This window comes from Ostrea edulis, chromosome 9 (genome assembly GCF_947568905.1).
Source record: "Ostrea edulis chromosome 9, xbOstEdul1.1, whole genome shotgun sequence".
NCBI classification, from domain to species: domain Eukaryota; kingdom Metazoa; phylum Mollusca; class Bivalvia; order Ostreida; family Ostreidae; genus Ostrea; species Ostrea edulis.
The window spans coordinates 32933902-32951924 of record NC_079172.1 but is presented as its reverse complement, the minus strand read 5'-3'; the positions used below and the strand labels follow the sequence as shown (position 1 = coordinate 32951924).

Genomic DNA, 18023 nt, shown 5'->3' with positions numbered 1-18023 from the left:
GTTGTTTGATAACATCCTCCCCTTAATTCTAGTGCAAGAAATTTCTGTTCAAAAATTGTTATTTGCTATAAAGAAAGGTATACCATAAAATTGGTATAAAATTCGGATATACAGATTTCCGTTGAAAAACTTAGATAGGCTCTGATTGGCGCATAATTGCATTATTGTCGTTCCATACAAAAATTGATTTCCTTATTGATTGTGTTATGCCCCGTTATACAGAAAATTTTCATTTAATAAACTTTTGCCCGTGGGGGGGGGGGGGGGGGGGGGGGGGACTTGAGGCCTACTTCAAACTTTTAAGACTGAGCAGGGTGTAGGGATTCCTACCATTTTTGGTTTGTTATTTCAGGGGTTGGGGGTGATTATGTAGGTTACCTTCGCCATCTTCATGACGTTTATGTGGAAATTTTTGGAATTGAATCCCATTTTAGCATGTGTCCCAATCTAAGTGTTGTGCTCTCCTACCAACACTTTACGGTATTTGACTACGGCATTGGCGTTGCCTTATAGCTAATAACAAATTCGTCCGAACAAATTGCTAATTCGTCCGAACAAATAGCTAATTCGTCCGAACGAATTACTAATTTGTCCGAACAAATAGCTAATTCGTCCGAACAAATGGCTAATTTGTCCGAACGAATGTCTATTTCGTCCGAACAAATCCATAATACGTCCGAACGAATTACTAATTTGTCCGAACGAATTACTGATATGTCCGATCAAATACTAGCTAATTTGTCATTCGTCCGAACGAATAATATATTTATATATGGCCTTTCTACGTCGCCGTAAGTTCACACTTGAATGATTTTGGTCAGAAATTGATTGTCTGATTTATAATCAGGCCGTGTCGATTTTGGCGGTTTCTGGTAATTTCCTTAAAATAATGCCTGACATGAAAACATTTTAACTCTATTAATTAACATTTTTGGTGATGGTCAACATGTCGGACTATCGGACCGTCGGAATATTGAACCGTCGGACTATCGGACCGTCGGACTACCGGCTCGTCGGACTATCGGACCGTCGGACTACCGGCCCGTCGGACTATCGGACCGTCGGAATACTGGGCTTGAACCGAAACTCGGCGGTTAAGTAATGTTTTACTCGGAGACATACCATATGCTTGTTCACACTGTTCACCTAATCGATCTCAAGAAAATTACTACAGAACGTAAAATTGTAGAAAATGTTATACTTAACAATATGTAAATAATTAAATTATTATAAAACAGCCAATTAAGTTTCATTCGATCTTACATTCATATTAGATATTCATCATTGTGCAAAAGTGCCACGATATCATCAGACCGTGACCATGACTGGCACATGTTTTTCGAAGCCATCGTTGTGTGCAAGGACTTCGTCACTTGATTTTGTCAGACACATATTCAGGGTACTTTCTGCATGCTGCACACGATTTCCATGGATCTGGGAATATGTGATTTTCTTTTGTAGTAAATGACACGGGACTGACGTACTTCATCTATCTAAATGCAGCGAAATTTCAGAGAGTTATGTTTGAATTCTTACATTTCACTACCGTCTCCATATAATGGTAGTGTACGATTACAACACATTGAACAATTGTTCAATACTTTTACTTTATTTCTATATAACGTCGGCTATTTGAATTATTTAAAGTTTAAACAAAGAAAATATCGAGTGTTCATACTTTAATGCTACAAAATATCATGCTTTGCTAAAATTAATACATGTATAGTATTACCGCGCTGTATTCAAATTCCTGTGCTTTGTTGAGAACTTACATTATTTCCACAAAGATTTCTAGTGAAATTGAAATTGAAAAAAGCCAAGAATACTGCTTGGTTAGAATGTTTACATTAATCACCGGTAATTATGTAGATTGGGAAAAGGATATCAAACAATCGTTCCAGTTTTATACAAATGATAAATATTGTGCTCTGGTTTAGTCCTCGTTACTCTGCGCACAAATTACATGCAACTTTAATTCCAGAGGGGAGGGGGTGTCCGCACCTCCACTCTAGATCCGCGCATGATTCGGATATAGTCATTAAGCGGTGTTTTGTGCACATGCCACTAAATGCTAAGTGACCGACGGTGAGTGGGATGATTAGAGTGTAAATGCAGGAAAAGAAAGTTCTCCTTGTGTGTGAAAATCGCGTTCTAATACTTCAACACCAGTTCCACGATTTAATGATGAAAATAGTAACCAATGACTAGCTATAATGTATTTTTAAATAAGACTATATCACAGATCACGTGCGTCAGTTATCGACAAATGTAAGGCGATTTTATAAACAAATAATTATTACAGCGAAGTAGCAACAGGGGAGTTTGGCCCACACATTCTTTTGTTTTGAAAATGCAGTTTTTCCATAAATTTTACATGCGAATTTTGATTTATCTCCCCTTATGGTAGTACTGAATGCTTGCGAAAATTTAAGCATGAAACGATTAGAGTTGTAGATCTGTTGACATTGATTGCAAATGCAGCCAGAGTCGTTCATTTCTACTAAAAATGTTTCTTAAGAAATGTTTTTCATCTATTTTTTTTTTTTTTTTTTATTTTTTTTTTTTACATGTAATGATCGGGGTTCACCGGGTTTTGTCCTCTTTGAACACACAATACAAGCGTATACTTTCTCTTTTAGCTTACAAATGAGTAATGATTTAAATATCTAAATACTACATCGTTCATCTATCACTACCAACATTCACTCTTATAGCAGAGTAGATGTGAATATTCCATTACCATATATATTATGGAGTAACCTCTCCTAAATGAGTTTTACAACTTTGTAATATAAAAGACAGATCGATAAAGTTGGAATCGTTTTGATAGGAAAAATGCATGTCATAAAACTACAGGTATTGCAGCATGTAAATAATGAACAATATATTGTAATGAATTGATTTTCAAATGTATATATTTAAAGCAATATAAGCTGTCGGCGGCGGCAATTTTTTTAAATCACGAAAGTGTCGCTAAAACGTGTTTTGTTTTTTTTTCAATGCGAAATATAAAATTCTAAATTCTGTATGTTTGAATGCTACTAATTCAATTTTTACGGGGAAAATATAACCGAATTTTGCATTCGAACTATCGCACTATTATACTCTGGTATAAAGGTACCGATTAAGCTATCGCGCTTTCATTTTCGATATTATTAAACTTTTTATTTTATAAACAAAGATTGCATTCCGTTGCAGACGTGCATTTTTTTCTTCTAAAAAACCCAGGCCAAAGCCATAATAAAATTCTTACTTAATAACATACGTATTATGTATCATGAGTGGGTTTTTAATTCAGATGGACAATCATTAGATGTGTCTGACATAATGCTTAATACAATATTAGAGTAGCATTTGAAATTACACATGCAACACACCCAGTAAGTTATAATTAGCCTACATGTACGTTAGAATATTATGACTGACAAGGCATATTTAGACATGAATTTAGATACGCATTGTAGCCACCACAGTATATGCACACCAATTAAGAGGGATAATTCATATCATAAACCATCTATGATAAAAAAGAATATGTGATTGAACTTTGCCATGTGTTACATTAATTGCGTTGGTATCATTGCGTATCTATATCAAATATAAAACGAGTAAAATTGGAATCGGAAATATCTGTGTCGAAGATTCCAATTCTCTGATTACACACTATCTTTTTCAATGCAAACTACGTAGAGTCTTATAAAATTTAATATGCTGTATATATGCATATTATTTATTCATTAAACTTGTATATATGAACACCACCAATGTTGAAATTTGTATTACAGATGAACACGGGAAATGGTTAAACGTTAAATTTAATAGTCTGCTCATTTACCAACCAAGTCGAAATTTTGCTCATTACTGACTTTCAACATGATTAATTTGTACACAAAATATCTTTGTGGTTGTTGCATGTGCTCTATCTTAAAAATGGTTTCAAAGGCATAAAAAAAACGGCTAATGTCGGCGATTTCAGTAAATCATGTCAATCGGAGATAAGGAAAATGACGTCACAGAACATATTACGTCACTAATTTCCACATGTATCATCAGGGCCAATGCCCTAGTGCATAATCATAATGATTAAACCAAGTGAAACCACATATTAAATTTATCCTAATTTTGTGGCGAAATTTGGGGCTTAATGTACCTTGCTCTTTGCTTCAAATGATAGATTGCTGGATGTATCGTTTTGTGACCGAAGCCCGAACACAAGATGGTCAGTACACATCTTATACTATTTTCATAAAGTGTTAGTGATGGGGCATAACAGATACCTCACACACACAGAGAGAGAGAGAGAGAGAGAGAGAGAGAGAGAGAGAGAGAGAGAGCTCACAACAGGTGTGACCAGTCGACAGGGACAAGGGATGCTTACTCCTCCTAATCACCTGATACCACCTCTGGTGTGTCCAGGGTCCGTATTTGTCCAACTATCTATTTTGTATTGCTTATGGGATTTATGAGATTGGTCAGTGTTCGTAATATTCATCTTAAATAGATTTATATCGCTCTATCAACATGTCTGTTCTCTTGTTTCTGTTGGTCGTCCAAGTTTTTGTTTTAACATTCAATGCTCCATATCAAGTCTGGTAACTGACACACGGTATTCAGAAAGCGCGAAGCCCTTCCTTGATTGTTACCAATCATGGGTAATTATTGGTTTAATAATTAGAAATACAATGGCACGGTTACCCAACCATGAAGCTTGGACTTGGGTTGTACCAAGTTATTTGGCACAGCTAAAATCTTTTCTTCGAAGTGTGAAACATATACTGATGATTCTTAGTAATCAAGAACAGGGTGACATGCCCTCTGAACACGGTATTTGTATTCATTCAGTAAACAGTGTATATATAAACCCCACACACGTTTGGGTGGCCTGGGAAACTAACAGAAACAGGGGATCAGATAATTTATATAAATCCGTACTCCAGTTAGGATCTCTCTCTCTCTCTCTCTCTCTCTCTCTCTCTCTCTCTCTCTCTCATTTTTAAGTCTTCCTTATACCCCATCACTAACACTTCATCAAAACAGCATAAAATGAGTACTCACCATCTTGTGTTTTTCACAAAGCGATAAACCTAGAAACCTAACTCGTCATTTGAAATGAATTGATAAGAAGCAGGATGGTAGTTTTACATTACTCTTTAATATTGTCTATCAGTATGTTTCTGTTGGTCGCTCAGGTCCCTCAAACAAATCATATTAGAAATGATATCTAGAAAAAGCACGCCTTATCTATCATGCTCAAAAACAAATCTTCACTAATGTTCAAAATGTTACTATTAGAAGGTTTGGACTTAAATCCAGACATGTCACGTGGTCTGGAAACATGAATGAAGATATTTGGAATGTGTAGAAAAAAACAAAATTATGCTTGAAAACTACTTGGGGTACTTATGATCAAAACCAGACAGTACGAAATCACATACATAATATAAATTCTGATTATTTTGATTAAAGATACAGAAGGGACATAAGTTAAACAAAAACCACAAAGAGTTTAATTACTCGTGTGAAAAATGTACTAAGTATGTTGTTGAACTTTTCTCTCGCCACTCAATTTGATCCCTCGATTAGCTCGGCACCAAATCTCTTGGTACTCGAGAAAAGTTTTCGAACATTTACATGTTGAATGTCATTGTATCTGATTGTTTCATAGGTTTTCAGGAGGCAAAGTTTGTGTGATAAACTCACTTCCTCCGGTGACTATGGCTGAAGTTGTTGAATACAGTCTGGCAGTGGATGTTGTGGCTGGTGATTGGGTCTGACGTGGAGGTGACGTAGTATATGGAGAAAGGGTTGTTAATTCCGAGCCCGATTGTGTTTCTGTGATGGAAACGTTAGTTACTGTCAGTGTAAGCTAAATCTTTAATATTACACCATTATTTGGCAATATGTTGTTTGATGTAACAATATAATATAGATACCATGTACAAAAATAACATTTCAGCACTAATGACAAAAATCGTACTGGGATACATTCAAGGCATTTTAAGTGATTGTGATAGACTTTGTACCTGACACTGGTTTTCTGACTGCTATTTTTGATGTGTCCACTTTCGCTAAAATTGAAGCTGGGTGGTTTATTTTGGCCGTCTCTACAATATCCGTAAGTCTCTCCTGAATCACAACAGTGGTGATGTCACGTGATGCGCCATTTACTGAATATTTCGCTGTTTCCATGAAGATATTGATGTCGCAAATCACACTTCCGGGTCTGAGTTGTTATAAAACAAACTACACACCATGAAAACAACAATATAATGATCAATAGCTCATGTAAGTTAGCTAAGAACTAAAGTAATTAAGATGATTCACCTCAGTGTTGATATAGTGATATGATCCAAATCCTTGCCGATGTCGCTCCGTTTTAATGCGTCCTCTGTCTAACAAATAACAAGCAGTCTTAATTCGGGGTTTTCTATCCAGGATATGATGTGATGTTGTCCTTATATTATATATAAATATAATCATACAGAATTTGGAGGGCTTTATGTGTTGATTTATGTCAATATTTTCATACATTTTCTCTGTCCCATTAATCCAGGGTTGTCACATTTTGGTTGATTTGCTTAGAAATCTAATATCAACCATATGATTTCCTGAACATTTTTACATCTATGCAGAATTCAAACGGAGTGTATTTCTTTTTTATGCTGCAGTTATTCATTTTCCACCAATCTTTGTTAAAAATCCATATAGTGGTCTTTTAAAAGCAGTAACTCAAATTCCGTGAAACTTGGTTTGGAAGCAATGAAAAGGTGACCACGAATAATGAACAATCCCACAACTCCTACAAGGAATACAAAATTAAACGTTGGGCAAACACGGACCCCTGGACACACCAGAGGTGGGACCAGGCGCCCAGGAAGAGTAAGCATTAGTGACTGATTAAGATCAGATCCTTTGACGAAACCCATGGAGAGTTTTTCTGTTTTCAATATTCATGAAATGTTTACCTATCAGATGGCTTATACTTTTTGGCCACTTGGGGAAGATGGACGTTGAAGTCAAATTGGCTGTTGATAAGATGCTGTCGCTCTTTGAAATCAAAGAGTTAAAAACAGAGCAAATACAGATATCTGAAAAAGTGTAACAGTACTTCCAACGGGCTATTAAATGCCGTTATCTTAACCAAATCTAATTTTTGTGAAAAGAATTTTACAGCGTGGGGATGTAGGAAAGAAATTTATCACATTTTGTCTGCTTGTTGCATTAATCCAGATTAAAAATGTACCAACGTTCGACATAGTCACCGCCATGTTATTATGCGCCAACTAGGTGCTTATCACGAAATTAAGCATCAAAAATACCCAAACGTCTCCGTCAAATTTCAAGTGCAAGTTCCATTGAGATTGGCTGATTTAATCACATGACAAATCTAACCAGGAGATGGCCCTTCGTGGGGTCTCTTCATAGCCTTGTGTAGCGATCAACGTGAGCGGATATAGTCATAATCTGGTTACAAATATGATGAATATCATATGGTATAGATAGTGGAAGAATTTGGAGATACATATATAGTTTTAGCAATTATCATTCATTTGTTACATGCATGCAAGAAAATGTTGTCTTTTATCACAATCGCAATGTTTGTAACACATTCCCTGAACACGTGTTGGATTAGTTAAATTAGTAAATTTTCTAACCTTGTTTGTTACAGAATGAAACTCAGAAGTTACTGTGTATGTCTGTGTTACTTTAGCGTTGTATTTCCTTGTCAGTAATTTACTCCAGTATTTAATACTGTGTATGTCTGTGTTACTGTAGTGTTGTAATTCCTTGTCAGTAATTTACTCCAGTATTTAATACTGTGTATGTCTGTGTTACTGTAGTGTTGTAATTCCTTGTCAGTAATTTACTCCAGTATTTAATACTGTGTATGTCTGTGTTACTTCAGTGTTGTAATTCCTTGTCAGTAATTTACTCCAGTATTTAATACTGTGTATATCTGTTACTTTAGCGTTGTATTTCCTTGTCAGTAATTTACCCCAGTATTTAATACTGTGTATGTCTGTGTTACTTTAGCGTTGTATTTCCTTGTCAGTAATTTACCCCAGTATTTAATACTGTGTATGTCTGTGTTACTTCAGTGTTGTATTTCCTTGTCAGTAATTTACTCCAGTATTTAATACTGTGTATGTCTGTGTTACTTCAGTGTTGTATTTCCTTGTCAGTAATTTACTCCAGTATTTAATACTGTGTAAGTCTGTTACTGTAGTGTTGTAATTCCTTGTCAGTAATTTACTCCAGTATTTAATACTGTGTATGTCTGTGTTACTGTAGTGTTGTATTCCCTTGTCAGTAATTTACTCCAGTATTTAATACTGTGTATGTCTGTGTTACTGTAGTGTTGTAATTCCTTGTCAGTAATTTACTCCAGTATTTAATACTGTGTATGTTTGTGTTACTGTAGTGTTGTAATTCCTTGTCAGTAATTTACTCCAGTATTTAATACTGTGTATGTCTGTGTTACTGTAGTGTTGTAATTCCTTGTCAGTAATTTACTCCAGTATTTAATACTGTGTATGTCTGTGTTACTGTAGTGTTGTATTTCATTGTCAGTAATTTACTCCAGTATTTAATACTGTGTATGTCTGTGTTACTGTAGTGTTGTAATTCCTTGTCAGTAATTTACTCCAGTATTTAATACTGTGTATGTCTGTGTTACTGTAGTGTTGTAATTCCTTGTCAGTAATTTACTCCAGTATTTAATACTCTGTATGTCTGTGTTACTGTAGTGTTGTAATTCCTTGTCAGTAATTTACTCCAGTATTTAATACTGTGTATGTCTGTTACTGTAGTGTTGTAATTCCTTGTCAGTAATTTACTCCAGTATTTAATACTGTGTATGTCTGTGTTACTGTAGTGTTGTAATTCCTTGTCAGTAATTTACTCCAGTATTTAATACTGTGTATGTCTGTGTTACTTCAGTGTTGTATTTCCTTGTCAGTAATTTACTCCAGTATTTAATACTGTGTAAGTCTGTTACTGTAGTGTTGTAATTCCTTGTCAGTAATTTACCCCAGTATTTAATACTGTGTATGTCTGTGTTACTGTAGTGTTGTAATTCCTTGTCAGTAATTTATTCCAGTATTTAATACTGTGTATGTCTGTGTTACTGTAGTGTTGTAATTCCTTGTCAGTAATTTACTCCAGTATTTAATACTGTGTATGTCTGTTACTGTAGTGTTGTAATTCCTTGTCAGTAATTTACTCCAGTATTTAATACTGTGTATGTCTGTGTTACTGTAGTGTTATAATTCCTTGTCAGTAATTTACTCCAGTATTTAATACTGTGTATGTCTGTTACTGTAGTGTTGTATTTCATTGTCAGTAATTTACTCCAGTATTTAATACTGTGTATGTCTGTTACTGTAGTGTTGTAATTCCTTGTCAGTAATTTACTCCAGTATTTAATACTGTGTATGTCTGTGTTACTGTAGTGTTGTAATTCCTTGTCAGTAATTTACTCCAGTATTTAATACTGTGTATGTCTGTGTTACTGTAGTGTTGTAATTCCTTGTCAGTAATTTACTCCAGTATTTAATACTGTGTAAGTCTGTGTTACTGTAGTGTTGTAATTCCTTGTCAGTAATTTACTCCAGTATTTAATACTGTGTATGTCTGTGTTACTGTAGTGTTGTATTTCCTTGTCAGTAATTTACTCCAGTATTTAATACTGTGTATGTCTGTGTTACTGTAGTGTTGTAATTCCTTGTCAGTAATTTACCCCAGTATTTAATACTGTGTATGTCTGTTACTGTACTGTTGTATTTCCTTGTCAGTAATTTACTCCAGTATTTAATACTGTGTAAGTCTGTGTTACTGTAGTGTTGTAATTCCTTGTCAGTAATTTACTCCAGTATTTAATACTGTGTAAGTCTGTGTTACTGTAGTGTTGTAATTCCTTGTCAGTAATTTACTCCAGTATTTAATACTGTGTATGTCTGTTACTGTAGTGTTGTATTTCCTTGTCAGTAATTTACTCCAGTATTTAATACTGTGTAAGTCTGTGTTACTTCAGTGTTGTAATTCCTTGTCAGTAATTTACTCCAGTATTTAATACTGTGTATGTCTGTGTTACTGTAGTGTTGTAATTCCTTGTCAGTAATTTACCCCAGTATTTAATACTGTGTATGTCTGTTACTGTAGTGTTGTATTTCCTTGTCAGTAATTTACTCCAGTATTTAATACTGTGTATGTCTGTGTTACTGTAGTGTTGTAATTCCTTGTCAGTAATTTACTCCAGTATTTAATACTGTGTAAGTCTGTTACTGTAGTGTTGTAATTCCTTGTCAGTAATTTACTCCAGTATTTAATACTGTGTATGTCTGTTACTGTAGTGTTGTAATTCCTTGTCAGTAATTTACTCCAGTATTTAATACTGTGTAAGTCTGTTACTGTAGTGTTGTAATTCCTTGTCAGTAATTTACTCCAGTATTTAATACTGTGTAAGTCTGTTACTGTAGTGTTGTAATTCCTTGTCAGTAATTTACTCCAGTATTTAATACTGTGTATGTCTGTTACTGTAGTGTTGTAATTCCTTGTCAGTAATTTACTCCAGTATTTAATACTGTGTATGTCTGTGTTACTGTAGTGTTCTATTTCCTTGTCAGTAATTTACTCCAGTATTTAATACTGTGTATGTCTGTGTTACTGTAGTGTTGTATTTCCTTGTCAGTAATTTACTCCAGTATTTAATACTGTGTAAGTCTGTTACTGTAGTGTTGTAATTCCTTGTCAGTAATTTACTCCAGTATTTAATACTGTGTATGTCTGTGTTACTTCAGTGTTGTATTTCCTTGTCAGTAATTTACTCCAGTATTTAATACTGTGTATGTCTGTGTTACTGTAGTGTTGTAATTCCTTGTCAGTAATTTACTCCAGTATTTAATACTGTGTATGTCTGTGTTACTGTAGTGTTGTAATTCCTTGTCAGTAATTTACCCCAGTATTTAATACTGTGTATGTCTGTTACTGTACTGTTGTATTTCCTTGTCAGTAATTTACTCCAGTATTTAATACTGTGTAAGTCTGTGTTACTGTAGTGTTGTAATTCCTTGTCAGTAATTTACTCCAGTATTTAATACTGTGTAAGTCTGTGTTACTGTAGTGTTGTAATTCCTTGTCAGTAATTTACTCCAGTATTTAATACTGTGTATGTCTGTTACTGTAGTGTTGTATTTCCTTGTCAGTAATTTACTCCAGTATTTAATACTGTGTAAGTCTGTGTTACTTCAGTGTTGTAATTCCTTGTCAGTAATTTACTCCAGTATTTAATACTGTGTATGTCTGTGTTACTGTAGTGTTGTAATTCCTTGTCAGTAATTTACCCCAGTATTTAATACTGTGTATGTCTGTTACTGTAGTGTTGTATTTCCTTGTCAGTAATTTACTCCAGTATTTAATACTGTGTATGTCTGTGTTACAGTAGTGTTGTAATTCCTTGTCAGTAATTTACTCCAGTATTTAATACTGTGTAAGTCTGTTACTGTAGTGTTGTAATTCCTTGTCAGTAATTTACTCCAGTATTTAATACTGTGTATGTCTGTTACTGTAGTGTTGTAATTCCTTGTCAGTAATTTACTCCAGTATTTAATACTGTGTAAGTCTGTTACTGTAGTGTTGTAATTCCTTGTCAGTAATTTACTCCAGTATTTAATACTGTGTAAGTCTGTTACTGTAGTGTTGTAATTCCTTGTCAGTAATTTACTCCAGTATTTAATACTGTGTATGTCTGTTACTGTAGTGTTGTAATTCCTTGTCAGTAATTTACTCCAGTATTTAATACTGTGTATGTCTGTGTTACTGTAGTGTTCTATTTCCTTGTCAGTAATTTACTCCAGTATTTAATACTGTGTATGTCTGTGTTACTGTAGTGTTGTATTTCCTTGTCAGTAATTTACTCCAGTATTTAATACTGTGTAAGTCTGTTACTGTAGTGTTGTAATTCCTTGTCAGTAATTTACTCCAGTATTTAATACTGTGTATGTCTGTGTTACTTCAGTGTTGTATTTCCTTGTCAGTAATTTACTCCAGTATTTAATACTGTGTATGTCTGTGTTACTGTAGTGTTGTAATTCCTTGTCAGTAATTTACTCCAGTATTTAATACTGTGTATGTCTGTGTTACTGTAGTGTTGTAATTCCTTGTCAGTAATATACCCCAGTATTTAATACTGTGTATGTCTGTGTTACTGTAGTGTTGTATTTCCTTGTCAGTAATTTACTCCAGTATTTAATACTGTGTATGTCTGTTACTGTAGTGTTGTAATTCCTTGTCAGTAATTTACTCCAGTATTTAATACTGTGTATGTCTGTTACTGTAGTGTTGTATTTCCTTGTCAGTAATTTACTCCAGTATTTAATACTGTGTATGTCTGTGTTACTTCAGTGTTGTATTTCCTTGTCAGTAATTTACTCCAGTATTTAATACTGTGTATGTCTGTGTTACTTCAGTGTTGTATTTCCTTGTCAGTAATTTACTCCAGTATTTAATACTGTGTAAGTCTGTTACTGTAGTGTTGTAATTCCTTGTCAGTAATTTACTCCAGTATTTAATACTGTGTATGTCTGTGTTACTGTAGTGTTGTAATTCCTTGTCAGTAATTTACTCCAGTATTTAATACTGTGTATGTCTGTTACTGTAGTGTTGTATTTCCTTGTCAGTAATTTACTCCAGTATTTAATACTGTGTATGTCTGTGTTACTGTAGTGTTGTAATTCATTGTCAGTAATTTACTCCAGTATTTAATACTGTGTATGTCTGTTACTGTAGTGTTCTATTTCCTTGTCAGTAATTTACTCCAATATTTAATACTGTGTATGTCTGTGTTACTTCAGTGTTGTATTTCCTTGTCAGTAATTTACTCCAGTATTTAATACTGTGTAAGTCTGTTACTGTAGTGTTGTAATTCCTTGTCAGTAATTTACTCCAGTATTTAATACTGTGTATGTCTGTTACTGTAGTGTTGTAATTCCTTGTCAGTAATTTACTCCAGTATTTAATACTGTGTATGTCTGTTACTGTAGTGTTGTATTTCCTTGTCAGTAATTTACTCCAGTATTTAATACTGTTTATGTCTGTGTTACTGTAGTGTTGTATTTCCTTGTCAGTAATTTACTCCAGTATTTAATACTGTGTATGTCTGTGTTACTGTAGTGTTGTAATTCCTTGTCAGTAATTTACTCCAGTATTTAATACTGTGTATGTCTGTTACTGTAGTGTTGTAATTCCTTGTCAGTAATTTACTCCAGTATTTAATACTGTGTATGTCTGTGTTACTGTAGTGTTGTATTCCCTTGTCAGTAATTTAACCCAGTATTTAATACTGTGTATGTCTGTGTTACTGTAGTGTTGTAATTCCTTGTCAGTAATTTACCCCAGTATTTAATACTGTGTATGTCTGTGTTACTGTAGTGTTGTATTTCCTTGTCAGTAATTTACCCCAGTATTTAATACTGTGTATGTCTGTGTTACTGTAGTGTTGTAATTCCTTGTCAGTAATTTACCCCAGTATTTAATACTGTGTATGTCTGTCTTACTGTAGTGTTGTATTTCCTTGTCAGTAATTTACCCCAGTATTTAATACTGTGTATGTCTGTGTTACTGTAGTGTTGTATTCCCTTGTCAGTAATTTACTCCAGTATTTAATACTGTGTAAGTCTGTTACTGTAGTGTTGTAATTCCTTGTCAGTAATTTAACCCAGTATTTAATACTGTGTATGTCTGTGTTACTGTAGTGTTGTATTTCCTTGTCAGTAATTTACCCCAGGATTTAATACTGTGTATGTCTGTTACTGTAGTGTTGTATTTCCTTGTCAGTAATTTACTCCAGTATTTAATACTGTGTATGTCTGTGTTACTGTAGTGTTGTATTTCCTTGTCAGTAATTTACTCCAGTATTTAATAATGTGTATGTCTGTTACTGTAGTGTTGTAATTCCTTGTCAGTAATTTACCCCAGTATTTAATACTGTGTATGTCTGTGTTACTGTAGTGTTGTAATTCCTTGTCAGTAATTTACCCCAGTATTTAATACTGTGTATGTCTGTGTTACTGTAGTGTTGTATTTCCTTGTCAGTAATTTACCCCAGTATTTAATACTGTGTATGTCTGTGTTACTGTAGTGTTGTATTCCCTTGTCAGTAATTTACTCCAGTATTTAATACTGTGTAAGTCTGTTACTGTAGTGTTGTAATTCCTTGTCAGTAATTTAACCCAGTATTTAATACTGTGTATGTCTGTGTTACTGTAGTGTTGTATTTCCTTGTCAGTAATTTACCCCAGTAATTATTACTGTGTATGTCTGTGTTACTGTAGTGTTGTAATTCCTTGTCAGTAATTTACTCCAGTATTTAATACTGTGTATGTCTGTTACTGTAGTGTTGTAATTCCTTGTCAGTAATTTACTCCAGTATTTAATACTGTGTATGTCTGTTACTGTAGTGTTGTAATTCCTTGTCAGTAATTTACTCCAGTATTTAATACTGTGTATGTCTGTGTTACTGTAGTGTTGTATTTCCTTGTCAGTAATTTACCCCAGTATTTAATACTGTGTATGTCTGTGTTACTGTAGTGTTGTATTTCCTTGTCAGTAATTTACTCCAGTATTTAATACTGTGTATGTCTGTGTTACTGTAGTGTTGTAATTCCTTGTCAGTAATTTACTCCAGTATTTAATACTGTGTATGTCTGTTACTGTAGTGTTGTAATTCCTTGTCAGTAATTTACTCCAGTATTTAATACTGTGTAAGTCTGTGTTACTGTAGTGTTGTAATTCCTTGTCAGTAATTTACTCCAGTATTTAATACTGTGTATGTCTGTGTTACTGTAGTGTTGTAATTCCTTGTCAGTAATTTACTCCAGTATTTAATACTGTGTATGTCTGTGTTACTGTAGTGTTGTATTTCCTTGTCAGTAATTTACTCCAGTATTTAATACTGTGTATGTCTGTTACTGTAGTGTTGTAATTCCTTGTCAGTAATTTACTCCAGTATTTAATACTGTGTATGTCTGTGTTACTGTAGTGTTGTATTTCCTTGTCAGTAATTTACTCCAGTATTTAATACTGTGTATGTCTGTGTTACTGTAGTGTTGTAATTCCTTGTCAGTAATTTACCCCAGTATTTAATACTGTGTATGTCTGTGTTACTGTAGTGTTGTATTTCCTTGTCAGTAATTTACTCCAGTATTTAATACTGTGTATGTCTGTGTTACTGTAGTGTTGTAATTCCTTGTCAGTAATTTACCCCAGTATTTAATACTGTGTATGTCTGTGTTACTGTAGTGTTGTAATTCCTTGTCAGTAATTTACTCCAGTATTTAATACTGTGTATGTCTGTGTTACTGTAGTGTTGTATTTCCTTGTCAGTAATTTACTCCAGTAATTGACAAGTTCCTCGGGTCTTATGATCTCATGTAATACCATGGATTCTCTTTTAAACCACCAGCACACACTACTGTGATAGGGATCTGCTTCTTTTAGTCTTGTTTCTTATGCATATTTTTGGTTATTTTCATATTGCAAAAATAAACGTAGTGAAGATGGGCTAGTCATAATGTTTGGTTTTAGGCTAGAAACGAATCTAAAACATGTTGTAGACGATATTATACATGTTAACCTACAGGGTATAGCATGCAATTAATATTACAAGCAACGTTCTGTATCACAATGAGTAAATCAAATTTTCACCAAGGTTCCTCCATGTAAAATGAATTCAAGTGTTCCTACAGGCATGGGATTTAGATGCAACATTGTAATTGGTGGATCTTCCAAGTAAATAGATATATATATATACCTGTTTTAAGAGATCAGACGTCAGCTGTTGATATTGTATACTGTTAGTGTCAGAATACACGGGAATCCATGTCATACCCAAGGTCAAGGTCGCCTCGAATTCTAGTAATAAATGTTATTCGGTACAGCACATCATTGGATTCAAAATACAGGAGAATTGAATTATTTTTTACATTATCATTATTAAAATGTAACTTCTTTACTTACGTTTTAAATGTAACTTCTTTACTTATGTTTTAAATGTAACTTCTTTACTTACGTTTTAAATGTAACTTCTTTACTTACGTTTTAAATGTAACTTCTTTACTTACGTTTTGGGGCATTGGCAGTGTTCTTCTCATTCTCTAAAATTCAAAATATATCAAAGCATTATTTGTATAAGTAAATACAGCCATGGACGGATCCAGAACATTTTGAAAGGGGGTTCGAAACCAAGATGGTACCTTTTTTCCCCATAAAGGGCGTTGTAGACCCTATAGTGGCACAACTCGGCTTTTGTTAAACGTTTTCAACCCCAAGAGTTGGGGGTCGCAACCTCTGTAACACCCCTTTAAATCCACCACTGATAAATGTATATAGCTATATCCTTAAATGTGCATGTTTTAGGACGTCTTTGGTTTAGATTTGGATTTTATTCAGTTCTGTTCTATTTTTCTTTTACCATCTTTGATAGCGATGCATCAAAAATGATATGATCTTGTTTTCGTTACGTATTGAAACTCTAGTCAGTTGATATGCAACATTAATTTAGCTACCGCTCTCTGGATCAATAAAATATTAATTCCATCGTTCTTTTTTACTTACTTCTGACGACAACCCAGATGACGACAGCAATGATAACTATAAGGAGGACTGCAGCAATGATAAACATTATCAGACATCGTTTTTGACGAGACTTCGGCAGAGGTGATCTACGTAAATATAAAATATCTTAGTGGGCTCTGTATATCAAAAACTAGATAGAATTTTCAACGTCGACATATCTTCGCTGTGCAGAAAGTACCTAGACGCAAAAGAAAACCGCATTGATTTTGTTATAGAAAAAGTTCATCCAATAAACAAAGAATTCAACTTAAAAAAATACAAATCCTAGAATTTTCTAATTTTATACCTTTCCATGGGGTATCAAATTTTATGGAATTTATATTGATTGAAAACTAGAATTTCGAAACGCTGTAGACATATTAAATCCCTTATTCCTACAAGAAATTAACTTTATTAGGATAAATAAAATCTTCACAAACAGAAATCCTTCAGGGTTTCTACAAATCTCGCAGATTTTTAAGAGTTTACAAAAATCATAGGAAAATAATAATCTTGTAGGAAATTAAAATGATATGGGATTTAATTTTTAAAGTTTGATATCTGATCTGTCAGGTGAGGTGCTATAAAAAAAACCAAGACATACTTCTATCTCTAGTGGATGTCCGAGCTGAAACCGTCAGTGTCTATCGAAAGTAAAAATATTTCTATACCAAGAGACACAGTGCTATGGAGCATGGCGTTAGTACTTATAAACGTACATGTTCGACACTCACTTGCTAAATGTATCCCTGCTGACATTAAACTTCTCTTCAGTTTTGTATGCATCATCAGAAAGTCCTTCGTATGCATAGTTACTGAATGCACCATTGTCGATATAATCGTACGTGTTTTCTTCCTCCTGAATAAGCAACACATCACTTCAATCGCAACATTTCACTCCGTGGTTTACATTACAAGTTCTTATTTGACAGATTGTGTAAGATAAATTACTTACTTGTATTAGGTTGTTTTTGGTATTTTCCAGATATCATACAATCTTCAGGATAATACTGTACATATGTATATGAAACTTTGAATCAGGAACACGCCGGTATGCTTCAACATACCCTTATCAAAGAATATGAACGATGATATTTTGATACAAATACTTTATATAAAGATAAGATGTTGTAAACTTTCTTTTTTGAAATTTCCTTCTTTATAAGCTGTCTTGCTGTTATGTCCACTGGGCCCAAAATTGGAATAAACTTATCTCATATATATATATATATATATATATATATATAAAGCACAGAAAATTTCACTTTATTTGGATACCCACTTCCGCCCCTACCCGGGGTTGAAAAGCTAGATGGTCGAGTGGTCTAGCGCGTTGGTTACACGCTGCTAGGAGATTTGGTTCCGCTGGTCGTGAGTTCAACCCCGGGTAGGGGCGGAAGTGGGTATCCAAA

The 18023-nt window shown here is 34.0% G+C and overlaps 1 protein-coding gene across 3 annotated transcripts in view; it reads right to left on the bottom strand.

Moving 5' to 3' along the window:
- The window catches only part of LOC125659843 (uncharacterized), a 46700-nt gene that overhangs the window by 19021 nt on the left and 9656 nt on the right, over positions 1–18023 (bottom strand). For all 3 annotated transcript variants that reach the window (XM_056150259.1, XM_056150260.1, XM_056150261.1), the window contains 7 exons: positions 17346–17470; positions 16612–16718; positions 16119–16151; positions 15809–15909; positions 6325–6392; positions 6024–6223; positions 5701–5832 (listed from right to left, as the gene is read on the bottom strand). In XM_056150259.1, coding sequence (XP_056006234.1) covers positions 5701–5832; positions 6024–6223; positions 6325–6392; positions 15809–15909; positions 16119–16151; positions 16612–16718; positions 17346–17470 — 766 coding nt within the window. The remainder of the gene's footprint in view (positions 1–5700; positions 5833–6023; positions 6224–6324; positions 6393–15808; positions 15910–16118; positions 16152–16611; positions 16719–17345; positions 17471–18023) is intronic.